Source organism: Sardina pilchardus, chromosome 16 (genome assembly GCF_963854185.1).
Source record: "Sardina pilchardus chromosome 16, fSarPil1.1, whole genome shotgun sequence".
NCBI lineage: Eukaryota > Metazoa > Chordata > Actinopteri > Clupeiformes > Clupeidae > Sardina > Sardina pilchardus.
In genome coordinates, this window is record NC_085009.1 from 16083043 (window position 1) to 16105542 (window position 22500).

At 46.0% G+C, this 22500-nt stretch overlaps 2 protein-coding genes across 6 annotated transcripts in view; both read left to right on the forward strand.

Moving 5' to 3' along the window:
- The window catches only part of LOC134059772 (copper chaperone for superoxide dismutase), an 11763-nt gene extending 986 nt beyond the window's left edge, over window positions 1–10777 (forward strand). Inside the window, exons 2-8 of the mRNA XM_062516267.1 lie at window positions 60–132; window positions 1290–1427; window positions 2859–3033; window positions 6695–6755; window positions 7759–7836; window positions 8575–8678; window positions 9250–10777. Coding sequence (XP_062372251.1) covers window positions 60–132; window positions 1290–1427; window positions 2859–3033; window positions 6695–6755; window positions 7759–7836; window positions 8575–8678; window positions 9250–9403 — 783 coding nt within the window. The 3' untranslated portion in view covers window positions 9404–10777. The remainder of the gene's footprint in view (window positions 1–59; window positions 133–1289; window positions 1428–2858; window positions 3034–6694; window positions 6756–7758; window positions 7837–8574; window positions 8679–9249) is intronic.
- A 240-nt stretch (window positions 10778–11017) lies between these two features.
- The window catches only part of rbm14b (RNA binding motif protein 14b), a 15435-nt gene continuing 3952 nt past the window's right edge, over window positions 11018–22500 (forward strand). For 2 of the 5 annotated variants that reach the window (XM_062516268.1, XM_062516269.1), the window contains exons 1-4: window positions 11018–11120; window positions 12774–13126; window positions 16051–17137; window positions 18993–22111. In XM_062516268.1, coding sequence (XP_062372252.1) covers window positions 12778–13126; window positions 16051–17137; window positions 18993–19434 — 1878 coding nt within the window. In that variant the 5' untranslated portion in view covers window positions 11018–11120; window positions 12774–12777 and the 3' untranslated portion in view covers window positions 19435–22111. The remainder of the gene's footprint in view (window positions 11121–12773; window positions 13127–16050; window positions 17138–18992; window positions 22112–22500) is intronic. The other 3 variants (XM_062516272.1, XM_062516270.1, XM_062516273.1) reach the window with 3 other exon arrangements.

The following is a 22500-nucleotide window of genomic DNA, read 5'->3' on the forward strand; positions in this document are numbered from 1 at the left end:
GGTTGATAATGAACTTGAGGTTAGGCAGAGGCTGCAAATATTCTCCTTCTTCTCCACAGTTGGAGTTTGCTGTGCAGATGACCTGCGATAGCTGTGTGAACGCGGTGCGCAGCACGCTGGAGAATCAGCCAGGTGAGTTTATAGTCATTTATGAAATAACCATCATTTCCCAACTATTAGCCGTTGCTTATACATTGATTTTGCCCAAATGTATTCAGTTATGAGGTAAAACAGAGGAGGGGGGCAGTTAATATGGTATATTAATATGGTCTTATTTCTTTTAACTTGCATAAAAAACTGTCCTGCGGCTTATACACAGGAATTTACTAATTACTGAAAATTACTATGTATCCTCGAGTTACTCATTTGCAATTTCATATATTTAGGTTCTGTTCTCAGTTATTCACAACAGCATTATCCCAGTGAAATACTCAGCCCCTGCTATGCAGGACTATCATGACAATGGACTTGCTTGCATAGTGCTTTCATTATACACTCACAGTTAGGTCAGGCATCCATTAACACCAGTCACCCACTGCGGGGGAGCCTACGGTGTCAAGGGGGCCCCACAGACCCACACTGAGCCCCTGTCCTCTCCCTGATGCATATCATAGCTCAGCTGACTCTGGAACAGATGCTGCTGCTCCAGTGTGGAAATTCGATTCTTTACACTTGTTTGCAGGCATGTCATGTGTGTGTGTGTGTGTGTGTGTGTCTGTGTGTCGTTAGGAAGTATGGTTAGGTATAATCAGACAGATGTCCACGAGTATGTAAGGATCCTTGAATTACCCTGTGAATGTGTATGTGCAGTATCTATGCTGAGCTGAGATGGTATGTTGATACAGATAAAGGCCTCATGTCAGTGAAGTCAAGTCATCTCTGCATGCACATGAATGACACATGTGCTAAATGGAGTTCACATGGACCAGTGCCACACAGAACAGATGGCACACATTATGCGTTATACGATTAAGAATTGTTTTTTTAATTGGGACTGTACAGTGTACAGAAACACTGTACACACACACACACATCACACATCACACTATGGTGTATACAAGGCTATACTATTGTATACTGTTTACAACTAATGTCATTGAACATTAAACATTATTTTCTCAAACATATGAATATTTATTCAATATTCAATATTTCTTTATGTGTGTGTGTGTGTGTGTGTGTGTGTGTGTGTGTGTAATGTGTGTGTGTGTGTGTGTGTGTGTGTGTGTGTGTGTGTGTGTGTGTGTGTGTGTGTGTGTGTGTGTGTGTGTGTGTGTGTGTGTGTGTAGGGGTCCAGGCGGTGCAGGTGGACCTGGGTAAGGAGCAGGTGCTGGTGGAGGCGTCTCTGACGGCGCAGGAGGTGCAACAGCTGATCGAGAGCACCGGACGCCGCGCTGTCCTCAAGGGCATCGGCAGCGGGCAGCAGGGTGAGTGAGTGTGTGTGTGTGTTTGTGTTTGTTTTTGTGTTTGTGTTTGTGTGTGTGTACTGTGTGTGTGTTTGTATGTATGTTGAGTGCCGTGGGCCTCCAGTCAGTGTTGCCAGATCGGGTTGACTGATTTCCGCCCAATCACCCCGCCGTCTTCAGCAAAAAAAAAACGGCTAATAATGTTTTTTCTCATAGAGAACCATTGAACTCAAAATGTTATTTGCCCGCCTACTGTATACAGCTATTTCCCCCCGCCGAACGATGTGAAAAAGAAGCCCAATTGGGCGGGCACCCGGCCGCCCAATCTGGCAACACTGCCTCCAGTCCCTCCGGAAGCTTCTATTCACTCTGCCTTTCCTCTTCCTCTGTTGTGTGTGGTCACAGAGCGATGGGAGATGTTGATAACACAATTACACCAATAACAGATAACAGTTGTTACAGCCCAGTGAGGAAGTGAAGTGAAGCCATGCTTTTTTTAAGGGGCTAATTTGAGGCACACTTTACTTGGATAGTCCACTGTCTTTTATTCAAGTTTTAAATTACTGAGCGTTGGACATTTCAAACTTTCTTCTTGGTTGGCAACCAGGAGACATTATTCATCTTTTTCTTTTTAATTTTTATTGAATTTTTTTATTTATTCATTAATTCATTCATTACCTCCACCAAGGAGGTTATGTTTTCATCAGGGTTTGTTTGTTTGTCTGTGTCTGTCTGTCTGTCTGTCTGTCTGTCTGTCTGTCTGTCTGTTTGTCTGTTTGTCTGTTTGTCTGTTCGCAAAATATCAAGGAAATTTTCAAGGAAGGTTTATGTTTTGAGTGCTTTTCTATTTCATGTATTGTCTTTTCTGAGTCTTTATTGACTGGCCCGTGGACAGGAAACGAGTAGGCGAGAGCAGGGGATGGAGAAATGACCTCAGGCCAGACCTAAACCTGGGCCCTCATGGCCACTGGACAAGCATTGCGAGTTAGTTTGGGTTCACAGTGAAAAGTGAGGAGGTGTGGAGTTGTCTAGTCATGGGTGTCTCCAGTGAACTCTGCGTTGGCAGAAACCCAAAGAAAACACTGCGAGGGCAGAGCATGTACTGTAGGTTATAGCTCTTATCAGGTGTGTTCTGTTGGATCTTCTGCATCATAGGGGAGCAGTTATTGTTTGTGTTTCTGTCTCCTTTCTTCCTTTCTGTTTGTCTTTCTTTCTATTTGTTCTCCTCATTACCATGTTTTTGATGTGTGTATGTGTGTATATATATGTATATATATGTGTGTGTGTGTGTGTGTGTGTGTATGTTAGCCTTTATATGTATTGTGTGGGTGTGTTTGTGTGGTGTACGTCCCTATGTACATATGCTCATGTGTATTATGTGTATTGTGTGTGTGTGTGTGCGTCTCTCTGTGTGTGTGTGTGCGCGCGCGTGTGTGTGTGTGTGTGTATCAGACCTGGGCGCTGCCGTGGCCATGCTGTCTGGCTGTGGGCCTGTGCAGGGGGTGGTGCGGTTCCTGCAGCTGTCCGAGGAGCGCTGTCTGATCGACGGCACGGTCGACGGCCTGCAGCCTGGCTCCCACGGCCTGCACGTGCATCACCTGGGAGACCTCACGCAGGATTGTCTCAGGTACACACACACACACACACACACACACACATATGCAAAACGCATGGATGACATGCAATCTGAGCTGCAAACCTGATGCAAATTTCAGCACCTATTTTATGGATAACTTCTACATTGTTACAGACACACACACACACACACACACACACACACACACACACACACACGCGCCCATGCATACATGCACAAACACATGGATGACATGCAATCTGAGCTGCAAACCTGATTTGCAAATTTCAGCACCTATTTTATGGATAATTTCTACATTGTCACACACACACACACACACACACACACACACACACACACACACACACACACACACACACACACACACACACACACACACACACTTTCACATTTGTACTGTAGGCTATGTATCAACAGAAGTGGATATGTAACTGGTAAACTTCACCTCTTTTAGCTGGTTAACTCGCCCCTATAAATACATATGGGATCTGAATCCATTTTAGCCGAATGTCTGAGATCGGAAATAGGCTTCTATGTGAATTACCAAGGGCATGTAAAGATCTGAAGCCATAAGTCAGCAAGTCTGCGAGCGTTTGATGTGGACCTCCACAGAGAGCATAATTAGCTTCTCCTGCTGAGCAGTAAGTGGATCACCATTTTGTAGCGAAAAAATGTAAAGATGGTCTACTGTACTGTACTGTACGCACTGAGTGGGGGACCAGTTAGAGAGAGAAAAGGCTGACAAAAGGCAAGGCAGTTTTATTTGTACTGTGTATTTCATACACAAGGAAGCTCAATGTGCTTTAGGAAAAAAAGCAGGAGGGACAAATCAATGAAAGGGGAAAGGAAATGGTATTTTATTACCTTTTAATGGTGTGTTTTATGTCTGGTAACGTATGCATTTTAATGTCTTTTTTAGATTTGTGTTACCAGACAGAAAGCACACAATGAAAGGTAATAAAATACACAATAAAAAGTCGTAAAGTGCAAATGATTACATATGTAAAATAAAATGCATCAATAAAAGTCATAAAACACAGACTGATATTGATTGAAAATAAGTCCACTTGATCAGGCTAGGAGATAACCACTGAGATTAATTTTATCTTAAATCTTAATTTAAAACTGGCAGCAGTTGGGACGTTTCTTATGTCATCTGGAAACTGCTTACAGAGCTGAACACATAGCAGGCAAATGCTAGCCTGGCTAGCGCCACCACTTCTCAATGAGACGTGGTCTGGGAACCAAACGTTCCTTTCCTCGTATTTGAAAAAATACCCAGATCCGTTTATTGGGCGCCATGGATGACTATCAAATGCGTCTGTGCATAGCTCATCATCGCCTTGCTTTCCCTCCTGTTCTTAGCAGCGTGAATCAAATCACACGTAAGGCAGCATGGGAACACCCAGGCTAGGCAAATGCATGAATCAAATAAATAAATCCTATTCATTTTTACATCGTTATAGTCTTAGAATATCATTTGCATTGTACTTCACCAGGCTCCTACTCTGTAGGCCTCTAATTTAAATGCTGGGCAAAGTCAGTCCATGAGCAAAGTTCTTGTGCATGAACTACTGTATACAGCGTCATGTGGCATGAGATAACTTTTAGATGTGCTTAGGATCTTTCTCTTGGTATTAGATAGAGTTTACCTAGTTATTATTAAGCAAGCTTTAGTTATACTTCAGACTTTACACGTTCCCTAGCATTTAAATTAGGACCTTATATATTTTTTATTTTATTTTATTTAAAAAATTTTTTGGGGGGGGGGTATCAGTAGAGAGAATGGTGACTTAGAAAATGATGACAGTACAAGATAGCATCAAACAAACATGTCTGTCTGGTATTTTTATTTTATTTTACGTTCTTTTGTTTTACATTCCACATGTCCGATCCAGGGCAGGGTTTAACACCTTCCCTCGGCTCCAACAGCAGCTTTGAGGGACAGTTCCAATTTACAGCCCTGTCAAGTCGTCAACAGTCGAGCAGACTTACAGTACGTCTGCAATCTCCAAATGAAAAATGAGGCCCTGATGGGGCTGGGCACACTTCCAAAGGGCACGCCCCTCATTGTGTTCAGCCTTAAGGCCCGATCACATTATAGACGGCATGCGCTGCGCCCACCGCTAGGTTGCTCTTGGTTGAGATAACGTTCTACGATTTTTGTTGCTGTTACCGCTCCTATTTCTATGGTTACTGCTGGGCTCAGCGCAAAAGACCATTCACTTACAGTGCGCCGCGGTCAAAGTTCAACATATTTCAACTTTGACCGCGGTACGCGCAACAGCGGCAAATCGGCAAAATGCCGCCGGCGCTGCGCTTTGCTGAGCACAGCAGCAGACCTGTTTTTGCGCTCTCAACCCATTGAAATGAATGGGTTTCATAGCGCATGCCGCCTGTAATGTGATCGGGCCTTTATCATAATCAGTTCATGAGAAGTCATTCTTAGTATTACCACTAGGGTGTATTGTGGGTGTAGGGGAAGTATAGGATAGGAGCTAATTGTTCGGGAGAAGTTCTTACTACTATGGTGGTTACTGAGTCTTGCCTTGTGTTGGTGTCGATCTTAACGATCTGATTCATGGCCTCTACTAATGTTTATTTATGTGTTCTCCTGCTGGGCTGTACTATGCTATTGACATCAACCCCACCACACACACACACACACACACACACACACACACACACACACACACACACACACACACACACACACACACATACACACACACACACACACACACACACACTCACACACACACATACACTCTCATACAATTCAGCACACTGCAGAGCCGTCAGACACCCACGCTCATAGTATAATGACTGCACAATGGCCTTGTCAGTCTATATTTATGCATGCTTTAGCCACACAAATATCCCCTTTGTGAAACAAAACACTCTAATATCTATTCCCAAAATGTCTGCAAACACACACACTCACATGTGTGAGCACACACACACACACACACACACAAACAAACACACACGTGTGTGTGTGCGTGTGTGTGTGTGTGTGAAATCTGTTTCAGATTTCATCAGTTCCTCTTGCTGATGTGAGTGAACGAGGAAGAGAATTGATTAGCTTAAGAGGATTTCCAACCGGATTTGGCAGCTTTACTTTGAAGCTGATGGAAAGGTTATCTCCCCTTTCCCCTTCAGTACACACACACACACACACACACACACACACACACACACACACACACACACACACACACACACACACGCTCACTCTCTCCTGTCCTGTTCTCTTTCTATTGGTCCTGTATGCTCTATGAAACATAAACATACCCTATATCTCTCCCTCTCTTCCTCTTTAGCTATAAACACATTTAGAATAGTTATACCCCCATATACTCTTGATACACACACTCTCTCTCTCTCTCTCTCACACACACACACACACACACACACACACACACACACACACACACACACGCACACTCCACAAACCAGCCCCTAATAGGATAAAATGGCAGCATTTTCTCAGATTTTGTGTGTGTGTGTGTGGTTGGAGAACAATGAGAACCTTTGAAGCGGCCTGAATCAGCTCTCGGTGCTGAAAGGTCTCATGAAGAGGTTAATCACCGCAATCTCTTGCCCTCTCTCTCTCTCTCTCTCCTTCTCTCTCTCTCTCCTTCTCTACTCTCTCTCTCTCTCTCTCTCTCCTTCTCTACTCCTTCCCCAGCTGTGGCGAGCACTACAACCCCTACGACAAACCACACGGCGGACCACAGGACTCTGAGAGGGTACGGTTGCCAGCTTTTTTCAGAGGCGCCGTGTCGCAACTGTGATTATGGGATAGAAAAGATAGAATGTTCTTGAAGGGTTTGTGCATGCTGTGCAACAGAGAAGCTGCAGTACAGCGGGTGTGTAACTGAAGCTTTCCGTTCGCAATGCGTAAAAAAACCCAAAACATTTTAGAGATGTCTATTTTTTTCTAACATACGCGCCACTATCAGGTGTAGCTACTTCCATTGATTATATTGGAAGCTAATTGTTGCAGCAGATGGTACGCGAACGGAACGCTTCAGTTACGCACCGCTCAGTTACGCCGTAAGCTTCCCTGCGAGTTCTTTAAATCTCTGTCGCAGGACACAACCAAACACAAGCACTTTACAGGTTCACAAACGGAATTGGACAGAATGAAAGGTGGATGGATGTTTTCAGTCTGAAATGACAATGAATGGTACTGGTCAGTACTGGTCAGTGCCTTCAGCCACTAGCTGGCCATAACAAGTTACACTGATGTCGTCTTAGCAGTCATACCGTAATTTCCCAACTATTAGTCACGGCTTATACATATGAGGCAATGAGGTTAATACACAGGGGCAGTTAATATGGTATTAATATGATTTTGTTTCTTTTAACTAGCATAAAACACTGTCCTGCGGCTTTTAGACAATACAGCTAATACACAGGAAATTACTGTACATGAGTATGCTAGAGAGGTGAAATCAGAACCAGCCCATACGGAAGCTTGGATGAGTCTTTGAGGACAGCATTTCTAGTCCATCTGACTCCGTAGGGGAAGGTTTTTGGGCCAGTGAGAGAGAGAGAGAGACGATGAGAGAGCCATAAAGAGAAAGGGAGAGAGATGAGAGAAAGAGAGAGAGAGAGAGAGAGAGAGCAAGAAAGAGAAAGGGAGAGAGATGAGAGAAAGAGAGAGAGATTGAAAGCGAGAGATGGGGTTTTAGATTTGCTGCTGTGATTTTTGCATGCTTACTTTGTTGTCTGTTCTCTGTCCTGCAGCACGTGGGTGACCTGGGCAACATCCAGGCAGGGCCCGATGGGCGGGCCTCCTTCCGCTTGGAGGACACGCAGCTGAAGGTAGCACACACACACACACACACACACACACACACACACACACACACACACACACACACACACACACACACACACGCACGCACACAGCAGAAATATAATACATACACTCATATGCACACATAAACATTATGAAGGGCACACACACACACACACACACACACACACACACACACACACACACACACACACAGAGAGAGAGGTAGAAAGAGGGCACACAATGTCTAGAAATCGATCTTGTTCTACCAAAGTCAGGGACATTCCTGATGCGTTCCCCTTCGTGGTTGTAAACAAAAGATCCCTTGTATCAGCAGGAAACAAATATTTTATGTAGGCTGTCTTCAATTATATTCCGCAAAAGTCCCAAGCCCCTTTGAAAAATTAAACATTCAATTGTAGGCTGAAACTCAAACACTGAAAGAAGTCATAAAGGTATACTGTACTTATGAAGTATAACAGAGAATCACAGTATAACAAACAGCATATATGATATTTTGGTAATAGTTATACTAATGACGTTTTATTTACATACAACTACCTACTAGTGTTTTTCAACCAAAAGTGACTGACAGGGAATGAATCAGTGAAATCAATAAGCTTTTTTGATTGGAAGAGACACAGCATACTGTGTATCCTCAGTTTATGTGGTTTGTCAATGATTCCTATATTCTCGATAATGAATGACTCATTGTCCCTATGGCACCATCGATCTGATGTGTGATTGGCGGGTGTCTTTTCCAGGTCTGGGATGTCATTGGTCGATCTCTGGTGGTGGATTCTGGGGAGGATGACCTGGGGAAAGGTGGTCACCCCTTATCCAAGATAACAGGGAATTCAGGAGAGAGGTATGAGCAGTGTGTGTGTGTGTGTGTGGGTGTGTGTGTGTCGGTGTGTCTGTGTCGGTGTGTGTGTGTGCGCGCGTGCATGTACATGAATGCACAGTATGTGGACATTACACCCCTCCCCCCCCATACTACCTTGTGCTCTGTTTGACCACATATTTGACCAGTGACCTCTCCAACACACACACACACACACACACACACACACACTTACACACACGCACATTCACGATCTTAGGCCCTTAGCTTCCAGGAATGTTCCTCTGTAAAACCTGTGCCAGAAAGGGTAGTTTGGAGTCGTAAATCAGAAGCGTACTTGAAAGAAACCACTGACAGAGCAGTATGCAAACTCTTAACACCCACTCTAACGTTGAAGATCATCAGATATTCCCGTCTCTGACTCAGACTCTGTTTTGTTTCCAGCCCCATGCAGAGATTTGACAAACGGCAAACATGTGGAACGTGTTTAAATGAATGGAAAGTTGTCTTGAGATGCCTGTGCTATTTCTCTCTCTTTCTCTCTTTCTCTCTGTGTGTGTGTGTGTGTGTGTGTGTGCGTGCGTGCGTCATACAGATTGGCCTGTGGCATCATCGCTCGCTCTGCGAGCCTGTTCCAGAACACCAAAAAGATCTGTGCCTGTGATGGAGTCACCCTGTGGGAGGAGAGAGATCGCCCCATCGCCGGGAAAGGTCGTCAGAAGTCCGACGCCCCGAGCGCCAATCTGTGACCTCCTCACCTCTCCTCGCCTCATCTCACCTGAGCACAGAGGTGGAAAACCTCCGACTTTAAGAAAGTTAAAGTCCTACCATGTACATGGTTGCTGAAGAATTGCTCTAATTTGACCCAGCTGGTGTAGTGAAAGGTTGGAACAAAATGTGGTTGGAATTTTACTCACTGAAGCCGGAGTTTTCCACGTCTGTCTCGTGATCATATCCCAAGATGTACAGTAGATGTAACATTAACCTCAGAACAATGACTACACTTCCCAGAATTCCTAAGTGTCTAACAGAACAGCAAGAATATTTATCTCAATCCATTGGTGTAGTTGCTCTGGGGGGTATTTCAAGCATGTGGCTTAGTGATAACCTGGGTAGTAAACGTCTGACTAAAAGAGAATGAAGCCATAGGACTCTTCTATTAGTGGGTTTACCACTTCCTCAAAGTGATCTCACCCAGGTTTGTCACTAAACCACATAGTTGAAATGCACCCCAGGTCTGGTAGTGAAAGAGTAAGGAACAATGAAAGAGAGACTAAACTGACTTTGCACTGGTGTGAATGAGTGTGTGACTGACTATAAAGTGTCTCAGAGAGTGGAGAGGCCAGAGATTCCCATGTTCGGAGTTTTAATGTACTGGCCTAAAGCACTGCATTCCACTCAGATGGTCTTTATGAGATCCCCCACTGGTCTGCAAATTCCACAATGGACACTCATTTCCATGAGAAAAGAAAATGTACAAAACATTTCTCTCCCGCTCTTGATCACTGTCTGTCTCCTCGTGTGTGTGAGTGTGTGTAGTGTGTGTGTGTGTGTGTGCGCATTTGCGTGTACATGTGTTTGTAAGAAAATGGAGTGATTTGGTGATGTTTCATTTCAAAATGGAGTGATTTGGTGATGTTCCACAACTATTTTTTGTCTCCCCTTTGCTATGAGCATCTCTCCGTTGGTCTCAAATGCAGTTCTCGGGGGAACTGGAGAAAGGCATGTGAGTTGAGTTGTGCTTCATAACCAACTCCAGATGTTTGCCATCTTAGACTGTTGTAATGCAAACCAAAAGTTAGGAGAGAGGGGCTTAGGGCTGAATTTGATATATTTTTTGAGACATTTTTCACTGAATTCCTGAAGCAACCAAAAGATGGGTGTTGGAAAAATTCTGTTGATGATTAAAGCTTGGCCTATGCTTGACAACAAAAAAATAAATTAATATTTTTCTCCTTGACTTTCAAATCTCCCAAGTTGTCAGAGAGCACTATTGCTTTGTTTGCTGTCATGATGAGAACAAATATTGTTCCATAGCTGTACCATAATGAAGTGTCATTATTTTGTAATTCAGCGCTTTGTGATTGTATTTTTAAATTAATAAATAAAATATTTGCCAACCAGTCTGTCAACATTTCAAGTCACTTCAAATTACACGCAACCTCACATTACGCACAGGCGAATATAGGCAATAACGTGCTACCAATACAGCAACATCTCGCAACTATGAATAATGTCGACGTGTTTCAAAATATGAAATATAATATAGCCACATAAAAATAAAACCAATTGTCACTTTTAAAGGGAGATGATCTAACGTTAAATACACTCGCTACACCAGCGGCGGTGAGTACGCGACAGCTGGACTTCGGTTGTGTCGCCTCAGTCATTTCTCATTGGTAAGGAATGCTTGTCTTTCGAAAGAACGGAAGTGAGCCGACCATTTTGAGAGCCTGCACCGCTTAGGTAAGATGGAAGGTTTTGTGTTCCTCCCCATTTTTTGTCTATATTCATGTTTTAGCTGCTGTTTAAAAAATACAAAATAATCGTAAAGAATGGTTTGGCATGGGGATGTATCTGTATCGTAGGTGTAGCAAACCAGGATTTAATGCGTCGCTACAGCGTTTAGCGACAGAGAGAGAGATCGGGAAGTCATGATACCCCAAATCTTGTTTTTACTAGATGACTCATCCAGTTGTTTAACCCGAGAAAAAAATCTATGGGAATTGAGTGCTACAATGTTGCGGGTAGAGAACGTTGATGATGGTTTTTAAATGGTTACTTCCTAGCTAAGCTATTGTTCCCGTGTTGCGCTCGAGGATGTGGCAATTTTAACACATGCTAAGTAAAATCACTCCCCAACTCTCTTGTTGCTTTTACCACATACCCCAGTTAAGCTATGCTGGTCGTGGCTCCCAACGAGTTGTTGACGCCAGCAGGATATCAATAGACTGTCGAGGCACCCCGTTTTGCTTGCATTCTTTAGTTTGTGGCACGCACAGCTGTTATTCACCGCATATTCAGTGTAAGGTTTCGTGTCATTTACGTTATCCGCCAATTTTTGTGCCAATTCATTCAGTCTCCATTGGCCATGAATGAACGAAGCAACGTGTTTGCTTTCTACCCGCTGCGTCATCAGATAGGATGGGACCGTGCTTATCATTCCATTGTATTGTTTAACTGTAGCAAAACTGTCTATCGCTATCTGTGGATCTTTGGCCGTGACTCATTTAACTTAAGTCTATGCAGAACGCGTGCTGTAAATCACCCCAGTCAAGGCCACCATTCTTTATGAATTGATAATTAACCAGTCCCTTATAAAAATGAATGGAGCTTTGCACTACTGGCTGCAAGAATAGCGCGTGAAAGCTGTCCACTGGACCAGGAAAACATGATTATATGAGTACATTTTTGTAACTTCTTCCAGTAAGCACATTCCTGAATAGAATAGGCCAGGGTATTGTAGCCTAATGTGGGTCTCATCTAAGAAGAATGGACTCAAACACAGACATATCTTGTCAGAAGAGGAATCTCCTAGGCCTTAATATAAATACTTTAAGAAATACCTCGGCAGTCCCCAGACAGTAGTTGTATTATTTTGAAATCCCCTTTGTTGCATATGCTTCTCTTCCTCTCTCTCTCTCTCTCTCTCTCTCTCTCTCTCTCTCTCTCTCTTGCTCTCTTGCTTTCTGCTTCTTCATCTGGCAGATGTCAACTTCTGCTATCTATTGATTCATTCAGATTTCTGTAGGCCAGTCTGTTCCTAGTTCTGCCTGTCCAGAAACTCACGATCTTCACCTGTTTGCGTTTTGAAACGTTTCCCTAGTAGTCCCTCCTCCCTCTGCCAAATTCCTCCTGCATGTCTTCCAATCGCTGTTGTTTTCTTTACTCCCTCCATCCCTCTCACTCCTTTTGAAATCTCTCTCTCCCTTTCTACTATCAGGATCTTTTTTTTTTATACACACTTGCTCCGCACCCTTTCGGTCCCAATCTCTCTTTTTTCTATCGCTCTCTGTTCTGTAATATCTTCATCCACTTCCTACTCTAACGCTCTACTCTCACTTCCACCTCCCCTGACCCCCCCCCCCCCCCCCCCCACCCCCCCACCTCCGTACACAGAGCGATGGAGAAGAGCCACACGGTGAAGCTCTTTGTGGGCAACCTGCCGCTGGACACCAGCCAGGAGGAGCTTTCGGCCATCTTCGAGTCGTACGGCCAGGTGGTCAGCTGCAGCGTGCTGCGGCAGTTCGCCTTCGTGCACCTGGCCGGCCAGGGCGCCGCCGAGCGCGCCATCCGCGAGCTCAACGGCCGCGAGTTCCGCGGGCGCAATCTGGTGGTGGAGGAGTCGCGCGGGCGCCCGCTCCACTCGACCAAGGTGTTTGTGGGCAACCTGAGTGGCATGTGCACCACCGAAGACCTCCAGGAGCTCTTTCAGACCTTTGGCAAAGTGCTGGAGTGCGACAAGGTCAAAGGTGAGGATCTTCTGGGGGCTTTATTTGGTAGTAGATAGAACACATCAAAGGGGGTTGGGTTGGGTTGGGTTGGGGTCGGCTCCAAACAGTTTAGTTTGGAGTCTCGTAGTGTCTTGTTTGGTGGGTCTTCCTCAGTGCTGAAGACATAGTGCTTTCTTTAAAAAAAAATTTTTTAAAAAGTAAGATGGTTTGAGAGCCCTCACTGTGGTAAGTCAACAGGGGAAGGCCATCTTGTAATTGCCTGCAGAGATAACACTGCTGGTAAATTATTGACTGGACTTATATGATAGAAAAAAAAAGAATGCAAGGCCTGTCTGTTGGCCTCAGGAAGGGTTGAGACCAGTTTATTATATTAGAAGACATGTGCAATTTGTTATATCTATGGAGCAGACCTTTTCTCTGCTCGGGGCTAACGTATGGTACCATATTTCTGTCGAGTCATTTGAGGTCCAATTCAATATTTATATATTGCAGTGGAGAGAGAGAGAGAGAGAGAGTGTGTGAGAGAGCGATATCTATTCCAACCCTGTTCACCCCTTCTCTGAAAGCAGAGTCCTTTCCTTGCACTGTAGCCAGGCTAATGCTCTACCCCCCCCCTCGTTGAGTGTCAAGAGACGGGTGCCAAAAATAAAGAGGAGTTCCCCCGCTCTTGGCCCCCCCGAATCATCTCCTTACGGGCCTCGGGGCCCTCTCTGAACCCTGTCCGTCAGGCCAGCGAGCGTGCGCGCCGTTAGCGAGCCGCTAGCGAGCGAGCGAGGGTGGGAGCGCACTCTAGGTCTGACCGCCAGGCCTGCCTGCTCGGCGTGCCTGCTTACTCACTCACCGCGCCGAAAGTAACAGCTCCCATCATGCCCTATGAATGAGTCCCCTTAAGGGGGTTTGGGAAGGGGTGGAGTGATGTGGCGGCTGAGGCTAAACGATCGGATTTGGGGCATTAACTAAGACAGAGACGTCAGTCGGGTCTCTTGGGCGTTACTCTCGGGAGCTGAAGGGAGCGTTGAGGAGGTGTCTGTGTGTCGGAGGGGGCTGGGTGTTAGAGGCTGGAGGATATTCTGCAGTCAGCCTGTCTCTGGACCTGACTGAGGGAAGTCTCTATAAAAAGCCTTGGGACAGCTGGAGGCCGTGTAGACACCATGATGTCTTCACCTCTCTATAGTTCTATCATTCTATAGCTACCTTATTCCGTTAGGACTGTCTCGTGTCTTTCTTACTGACCTCACTTGCTGATGATCTTGTAACTGTTGCTAGCGCCTGTCATTTATCAGCAGATGAGTAACTTTGAGAACATGACAAGGCCAAGATAAAACATTTTGTACAATGGTACAGCAGTATTGGTAGAAAGAACACGTTGTTTCCCTCACTAAGAAGTTCTAAAGCTGCTCGGTACATGTTCAGCATGTTCTTTTGGTCATATGTGATAGTATTTTTGTTAAAGGTAAAGACTTCTTTCCAGTCTCAGTCAGGCCTATTCTGCCTGGTAACTGATTGACTCCACCATCCAGCAGGCACGCTCGCTCGCCCCCCGAAAAATCTCAATTTGCAGAACAAAACCTTTTTGTTTACCAAAAAGTAAAAACTCGATATTGTGGACCACAACCCCCCCGTAGACCACCCCTAATGATGCGTAGCCATTCTTAACTCTGAGAGGTGGCTGCTTAGACGTGTGGTTTCATGTTCCTCCTCCACAAATTCCTGTAGGGGGAAGACAGGAGACATGAACAGTTGTCTGAGGAGACCTTGTCACTCCCCTTTTTAAACTCATTCATATAGGTCAGAGTGCCACCCTGGTATTCTTAGACCTCTTAGTAGGATGGTCTAGTTAACAGGGCAGAGTGAGAGCATCTTTCACATTTTGCAAGTGATTATTTTATATTATCCAACCCAGCTGGCAAGTTAAATGAAACTAATGCCAATTTGGACCAAAGCAAACTGTTTGTTTTAAAATAATCAATGGGAGATTTAATTGTATTTCAAGTTATTTTATTTCAGTAATTAACTTCTAGAGTTTTCTTTTAATTGTACAGTACAGTATTGACTTGAAATAATTCACCAATGATTGGGTTTTATGTTCCTGTTTCGAATCAGCAGTGTAATTGATTGCAGTGGTGGTAGATTATAAAGGGGCTGTGTTGGAGTTCACTGTATTGTTGTGCTCTGAGCCGTTAGGTTATTTAAATCAGCAACAAACAGCCCATCTCTAACCATATCAGAGTGTTTCCAAGCTGAAAGTTGTAATACATTTCAATTAAATTGATTTAATATTATATTGTATTATATTATATTACATTTATATAATACTTTAATTTCTCATCTTTGTGCTCCAAGTTTACATTGTAGCTTGGAGTCTCAGATGTCTTTAGCATACTTTACTATGGGCCAGTATCCTGTACATGAATGAAGCCTAGTGCTAGACCAAAAAAAAAAATGTTTCAATGGAAATATCCATTGAAGTTCTCTCATAGGGCTCTTCTCAACCCTCTCTCCTCGGTTCCCACTGATCTATAAAGAACACTGGATAGACTTTGTTGCCACCCCATCATTCTTTATCTAAATCAGTGGGAACGAGGCGGAGGACCGAGGAAAAGAGGGTTGAGAAGAGCCCATACAGTAATTTTGCGCATATAAGCCGCATTTTATATACAGGCCGCAGGACAGTGTTTTATTGCAAGTTAAAAGAAACAAAACCACCATGTTAACTGACCCCCTGTATTAACCTCATAGCTGAAGAAATTTAGCAAAATCAATGGTTATAAACCGCGGCTAATAGTCGGGAAATTACGGTAGTCTAGGAACAGGCTAACTCCATGGACAGGAAACTGGCCCTATGTCTGTTGTTGTTGGGGTGGTGGTTGTTTGTTTTTTTTTTCTTCCCACCCCCCCGCCTGTGTGGATGTCTAACTGGCTGTCCCTGTGCTCACTGACAGCCAGGCTCTCGTCCTCCACAGGCTACGCCTTCGTGCACATGGAGAACAAGGAGGACGCGCTCAAGGCCATCGAGGCGCTGCACGGCACCTCCTTCAAGGGACGTCCGCTCTCCGTGGAGCTCTCCAAAGTGCAGCCCAACAAGCAGGCGCCCACGGGCAAGATCCCCTGCGTGAGCTGCGGCAAGCAGGGCCACTACGCCGGCGAGTGCCCGGCGGGCAAGGCCTCGTCGCTGGAGCAGTACCAGAGCCAGGCGGCCGTGTTGGCGGCGGCGGCGGCGGCCGCGGCGGGCCTGCCGCTGCAGGTGCAGCAGAGCGTCCACAACTCGGTGTACAACACGTCGACGTTCGACCCGACCTACGCGGCGCTGACGGGACTGACGGCGGGCACGGGCGCCCGCTCGGAGGGCAGCGCGCTGGCGCCGGCCGTCTACGGCGCGCTGGCCAGCCAGGTGTACGGCAGCGTGGCCAACCCGCTCTACGGCTCGGTGGCGGCCAACCAGGTGGCGGCCGCCGCCCAGCTCAACCACGCGCTCAACCCGGCCGCCGCCGCCGCCGCGCAGATGTACGGCTCGATGAGCCCCGCCCTGGCGTACGGCCAGATGACCAGCCAGGCGGCGTTGGCGTCCGCCGCGGCCGCCGCCGGCTACGGGCACCAGGTCTACGCCCCGGCCATGGCCAACCAGGTGTTCCTGGCCGCCCCGGGCATGGAGCTGCCCGCGGCGGCGGCGCAGGTCAACCAGGCCTACACCATGGCGCCCACGCTCTACACCACCACGCCCACGGGCTACGCGGCCCTGGGCGCCGCCGACCACAACGCGCTCCTGGAGGCCGCGCGGGCACACTACCTGGCGCAGGGCCAGCAGGCGCTGGTGGAGCAGCACGCCGCCGCCGCCGCGGGCGCCAAGGCCGAGAGGGACCGCAGCCCGCTGCGGAGGTCGGCGCCGCTGCTGCCCGACCCCGTCATGAAGCCCTTCATGTACCAGCGGGCCAAGCGCCGCGCCCTGCTGCCCACGCCGGCCGGACGTGAGGAGGCCGCCCAGGAAGAGGACGCCATGGCCAGGTGGGTCTCCGACTACTACACACAAGCGTAAGTTACCTCATTACAGTAATTTCCCGCATATAAGCCGCATTTGTGTATGAGCCGCAGGGCTTCAAGAAAGTCAAATGTTTTGTTGCTTTTAACTGAAACCATACTGTATTAACCCCATATTTACTGCCCCCCTGTATTAACCTCATAGCGGATGAAATTTTGCAAAAATCAATGTATAAGCCGCGGCTAATAGTTGGGAAATTACGGTAGTGTCAGTCCCAATACCAACATTATAACGTATAACGTCGATACCAATACTGAAACGATACCAAGCCAAGAGCCCTAAACTTCAGTAATAGAGCTGACACAATAGGCCTAGATGATCAAACATGCCCCTTTTTTAGACTGATAACAAATATTGCTTGTACTAAAATCTGATCAAAACACCATTGTTAAGGTATCACTACTGAAAAATGGATTTTTAATTTCCGGGTATCACGATACCTTTTTGAGTAGGAGTGCATTTTGCAACACTAAACGCTAAACACCCACCTCCACACTTCCCCATTGGCAGACCGCACTCTGGAGTCACTACCAGTGTGGTGTTCTCCACTGCCCATTACTTCCAGTTCCCATTGTGTTCTACTACTACCCTACACACACACATACACTCACACACACACACACACACACACACCAGCACTTGACGCTTTCACAGCGGACATATAGATTACAACTCAGTACATGGCGGAAGTGAAGTAGTGAGCAACAGTAGCAGAGTGCCGTGTCTGTAGCAGCCTGTGCACCACACTCACAGGCCCTTGAAGCTACAGATGTTGTGCTTATGTAAACCTCTCACAGCTGTGCTCCGTGAAATGATAATGTTGCCAAATCTACTGCACACTCTAGTCAGTAGACGCTCCACTAATCGTCAGTAATTGTTCGGCTAGTCTGTAATTTGTCAGATGTCTGCATGGCACAGACAACTTTGCCTGCTCATGTTTGTGTTAGATTAGGTTATTATCTTTGGTATTTACACAACCACATGGTCGTAGCTACAGGCTATTTTGAATGCTGGATGATTTAAAGTCTAAAACAGGAAAGACATGATAAGATGTCAATGGGAAGTCAGGGAACGCTTTGTTTATGTAGTCCATTGTAGATGATCATACGTTGTTCCGTTTTAGATGTTTAACAAGCCTCGAGCAAACACTCAGATACCCATCAATGAATCAAAGAGTCAATTTACCATGACTATAATAACCTGTCCCCAGCTCTTCATAAAAACGGATGTATTTGTGTGTAATTATTCAGATAATATATAATATAATAATATAACAGCTCAATTATATCTAACTAAAGTGATGATTATATAGATGTAAACAAATATACCTCAGAATAGTTCCAACAGACATGTTGTATACACCGTTCTTGTGTGCTGCTCCTATCAGGCCCCCTAGTGGTCATGTGTGGTTACTTCCTGATGAGACGGCATGTTTAAATATTTAATATTCACTGAAGTTTTTTTCAGATGTTTCAAAGCTGTACACACATGCATGTTCATACAACCTTTTTTGTGTATATGTCTGTTTGTCTGTCTGTATGTATGTGTGTGTGTATGTATGTGTGCATGCATGTGTTTGTGTGTGTACTTTGTTTAAACGTGCTGTATGTGTGTGTATGTGTTACATCTCTGTAATCGTTTGTCTGTGTGTGTTTGTGTGCACCAATGTTGCGTGTTTGTGTGTGTGCGCGTCTGTGTGTGTTCGCCTGTGTGTGTGTGTGGCTGTCTCTCTCTCTGTCTCTCTCTCTCTCTCTCTCTCTCTCTCTGTCTCTGTCTCTGTCTCTGTCTCTGTCTCTGTCTCTGTCTCTGTCTCTCTCTCTCTCTCTCTCTGTCTCTGTCTCTGTGCAGGTACTACAGCGAGTACTACCAGCAGCTGCAGCAGTACCCCCAGTACCAGTATGCCTACCCGCCCCCGGGGGCCCTGGCCATGCAAGGCCTGACCGCGCTGCCCGCTGCCGCCGCCGCCGCCCACCACGCTGCCGCCGCCGCCGGCGCGGTGCCCGTGCCCTCCGCCCCGACGGCTGCCGCCATGGCCACCACGCTGGACGCCCTCAGGCCAGTGCCGCTGCCCCCTCCTCCTCCCGCCCCCCCTGCCCCTGTCTCTGCTCCCCCCCCTCCTGTTGTCGCCTCTGCCGCCGCCGTCGCCATGGCCACACCCCACCACCACCACCAGCTCCACCACCACCGCCTGTACGAGCCACCGCCGCCGTCGCTGCCGCCTCCCGCGCCCCAGGGGCGCAAGGACGCCCTCCTGCGCCCGCTGCACACGCCCGAGACCCCCTACCGATAGCTCCCGTGTTTTGACCTTTGACCTCTTGATCTGAAACCGCCCCCCCCTCCCCTTCTCTCCCTCTACCCCCCCCCCCCCTCAAAAAAAACCCTTCCCACCAACCCCCCCGCGCCCATTCATCCCCCTTAGAACCCGCAAACTGGCTGTGTGAGTGAATGAAGGAATGTGTGTGAATGTACTAGTGGGTCTTTACCTGTGTATATGTGTGTTTGTATGTATGTTTGTTTGTGTGAGGGGGCCTGTCATGTATGTTAATGTTATGAATGTTCATAGATTTCCGTGGGTGTGTTTGTGTCTGTGTGTGTGTGTGTTGGGGTGTGTGTGTGTGTTAGGGTGTTAAAAAGGTTGGCTCCCTCTGTTCTCTCATTAACTGGACTCCTGACCTTGGTTCTGGTACCACGTGCACATGAGAGACACTCAGCCCTCTCCTCCTGTTTTTTCCCCTTTCTTTGTTTTTAGACTTTTTTTCAACTTGCGTGTTTTTTTTGTTTAAAGAAAAAAAAAAAGAAAAGAAAGAAAAAACACGGCAAGTTGTAGCATTCATGTAGCACAAGTGCTAAAATAGTTTAGTTTTTTGTGTGACGTTTTACACTCTATTCACCAGCCATGAATTTTGTACTGGTTTACATTTTGATGTCGTGAAGAATCATGACAGTTTAATGAATGTCACGAAGGAGAGATACTTGATTTTTCTTAGACACATTTTTGAAAATGGAGAGCTATTAAAGTCTGTGCAAAGGGGGTCATTTCCTCATAGTAGAAGTATCATGGGAGATAAAAAAATAAAAATAAGCGCATGTTTTACCCAGAACCAGGGTTGGGCTTTCAGATGGTTCTTTTTATTGTTTTATTTGTGTTAATGTGCCATACAACTCTGGCCATGTTTTGTGGGAGTGTGCGTGTGTGTGCGCGCGTGTGTGTGTGTGTGTGTGTGTGTTAAGTTTGTGTGTGTGTATGTATGTGTGTGATGAGTTTGCTTAAGGCTGTCCGAGACACACACATATAACTATAAGGGAAATGCTTAAAGTGCTTCACTGATACACACGTGCATATTTTTGTACAACTTTAACATTGGGTAGGCTGAGGATGCCCTTTTAAATACAGTGTCCCCCGGATTTCCCCCCCCTCCAAACCCCCTACCCCTAAACATCTGACCTCTTCACCAACCAAAATGCTGAAAGACACTGTGACTCTCATGCATTGCACCTCACCAGGCAGGGCTTAGCCTATGAGAGAAGAGGGTGGTCAGGGGCTAGCGGGGTTAGCAGGGTTAGCGGGGGGGTTAGCGGGATTAGCCTATCAGATGAAATAAATGGCCAAGGGGTAACCAATCAGAGAAGGCCATGTGTAGTCTATAGAGGAGGCTGTTGCACGTCAATAATCATTAATAGGAGGTTATGCTCAATCGATAGCCTATAGGAGAGCATGATCAAGGGATAGCCTATTACGGGAGGCTTTTGCCAGGGCATAGCCTATCAGAGGAGAATATGGACAACTTTGGAGCCTTTACTAGCGTTCCATATTTCCCACTTTGGCCAGCAATCCACCACTAAACTGCCATTAGCACGATTTTAGGATGTAATTAAATCAACGTGGCATCTCTGAACATTTATGTCTGTAACACTTTAAACTTTTACTGTTTATTTTTTGTTCTGTTTTCGTTTTGGTCTTTGTGTTTTTGTAACTAGGAAGGGACACTTCATAACCGATTAAATACTGTAGGGTTTTTTTTGTAACGGTTCAAATTAGTGGGCCTGTTTGCCTGTGGCTGTTTAAAGCAAGGGCAGCACCTTGTGATCATGTACATGGCCAAAATTAATCTCTCTGTCTTCTCTGTCTCTGAAAACCTCCAGCCCAGTATGAGGCCGGAATTGCTTAATCGTGAATAATGCCTTAGTAATGGACTGTAAATGGGTCTTTTTTTCTATTGTAGGTGCTGAACTGCAGTTTAACAATGTGAAACGTGAGGGACAAAAACCTTGCCTGATATTTTTTTTTTTATCATCATTTAAGTTGTATTGTGATGCAGTGGAATGAGATTAAATATGAAATGTTGGGAGATTTTAACATCCGTTTCTTTCAGTTTTCTCTCTCTCTCTCCCTCTGCTGCTCATTCACAGACCTAGACGCTTCTTGGTTGTGCAAACGTCCTTTCCCCCCCCTCCTTTCTTCCCTTTCTCTCGCACTCATTCTTTCACTCTTCTGAATATCTCTCTCTCCCTTTCTGTTGAAGTGTGTCTGTTTTCCATCGTCTCCTCGTGGTTGTCGACTCTTAACCTTTATAAGCACACAACCTCCTGACACCACAGCAAACAACACGCTCCTCCTTGATGAATGTCACCTTGTAAAGTAATACAGTCTTTGAGGCCTAAAAAAAAAAAAAAAAGTCCTCGACAGCATCTAGACACACACGCTTGCGCATCACAATGGGGTGCTTTTGAAAAGCTATTTGGTTGGCTGAGACTAATTCAAAAAGAGTGTTTCTTTTTTAGTTTTTTTCCGTGCCTCCATGCCTGTGTTCACATGTCCCACCTTCCCTTTCTCCTCTCTTGTGAAATGACCCCAGCGGCCGCTTGGGACTGCAGTGAAATGGACAAAGGCCCCTCCCTGTATGTGACCCTATTCTCCCCCATCCCACCTTACCCCCTCACGGGGCCCCTCCACTGGGGGTGATGGGGTAAGTCTCGGCCTGGGGTTCCTGTTTTCTTCTCCTGTTTTCTTCTCTCCTCCGTTTTCGCTCTCTCTCTCTCTCTCTCTTTCTCTCTCTATCTCTATCTATCTCCCTCTATCTATCTCTCTTTCACTCACCCTGTCTAGAAGTCATCTCTTTCTGTCTCTATACACACACTTCCTCATGCCGAAATTCTGTACCGGGAGGGAGGTGTCTATTTTTTTTTTTTCCTTTAAGGGTTTCACCCAGACCCATAAAGTCCTTCTCCCTCGAAACTGCTGTGCAACCTGGACCTCTTCTCTTGCAACTACAAAAAAAAAAAAAAAAAATTAAGCTCCAAGGGAGGTCCCCAAAACGCTGCCATTGGCTTGCCTTTGTTTTTCCACATTTGTGAA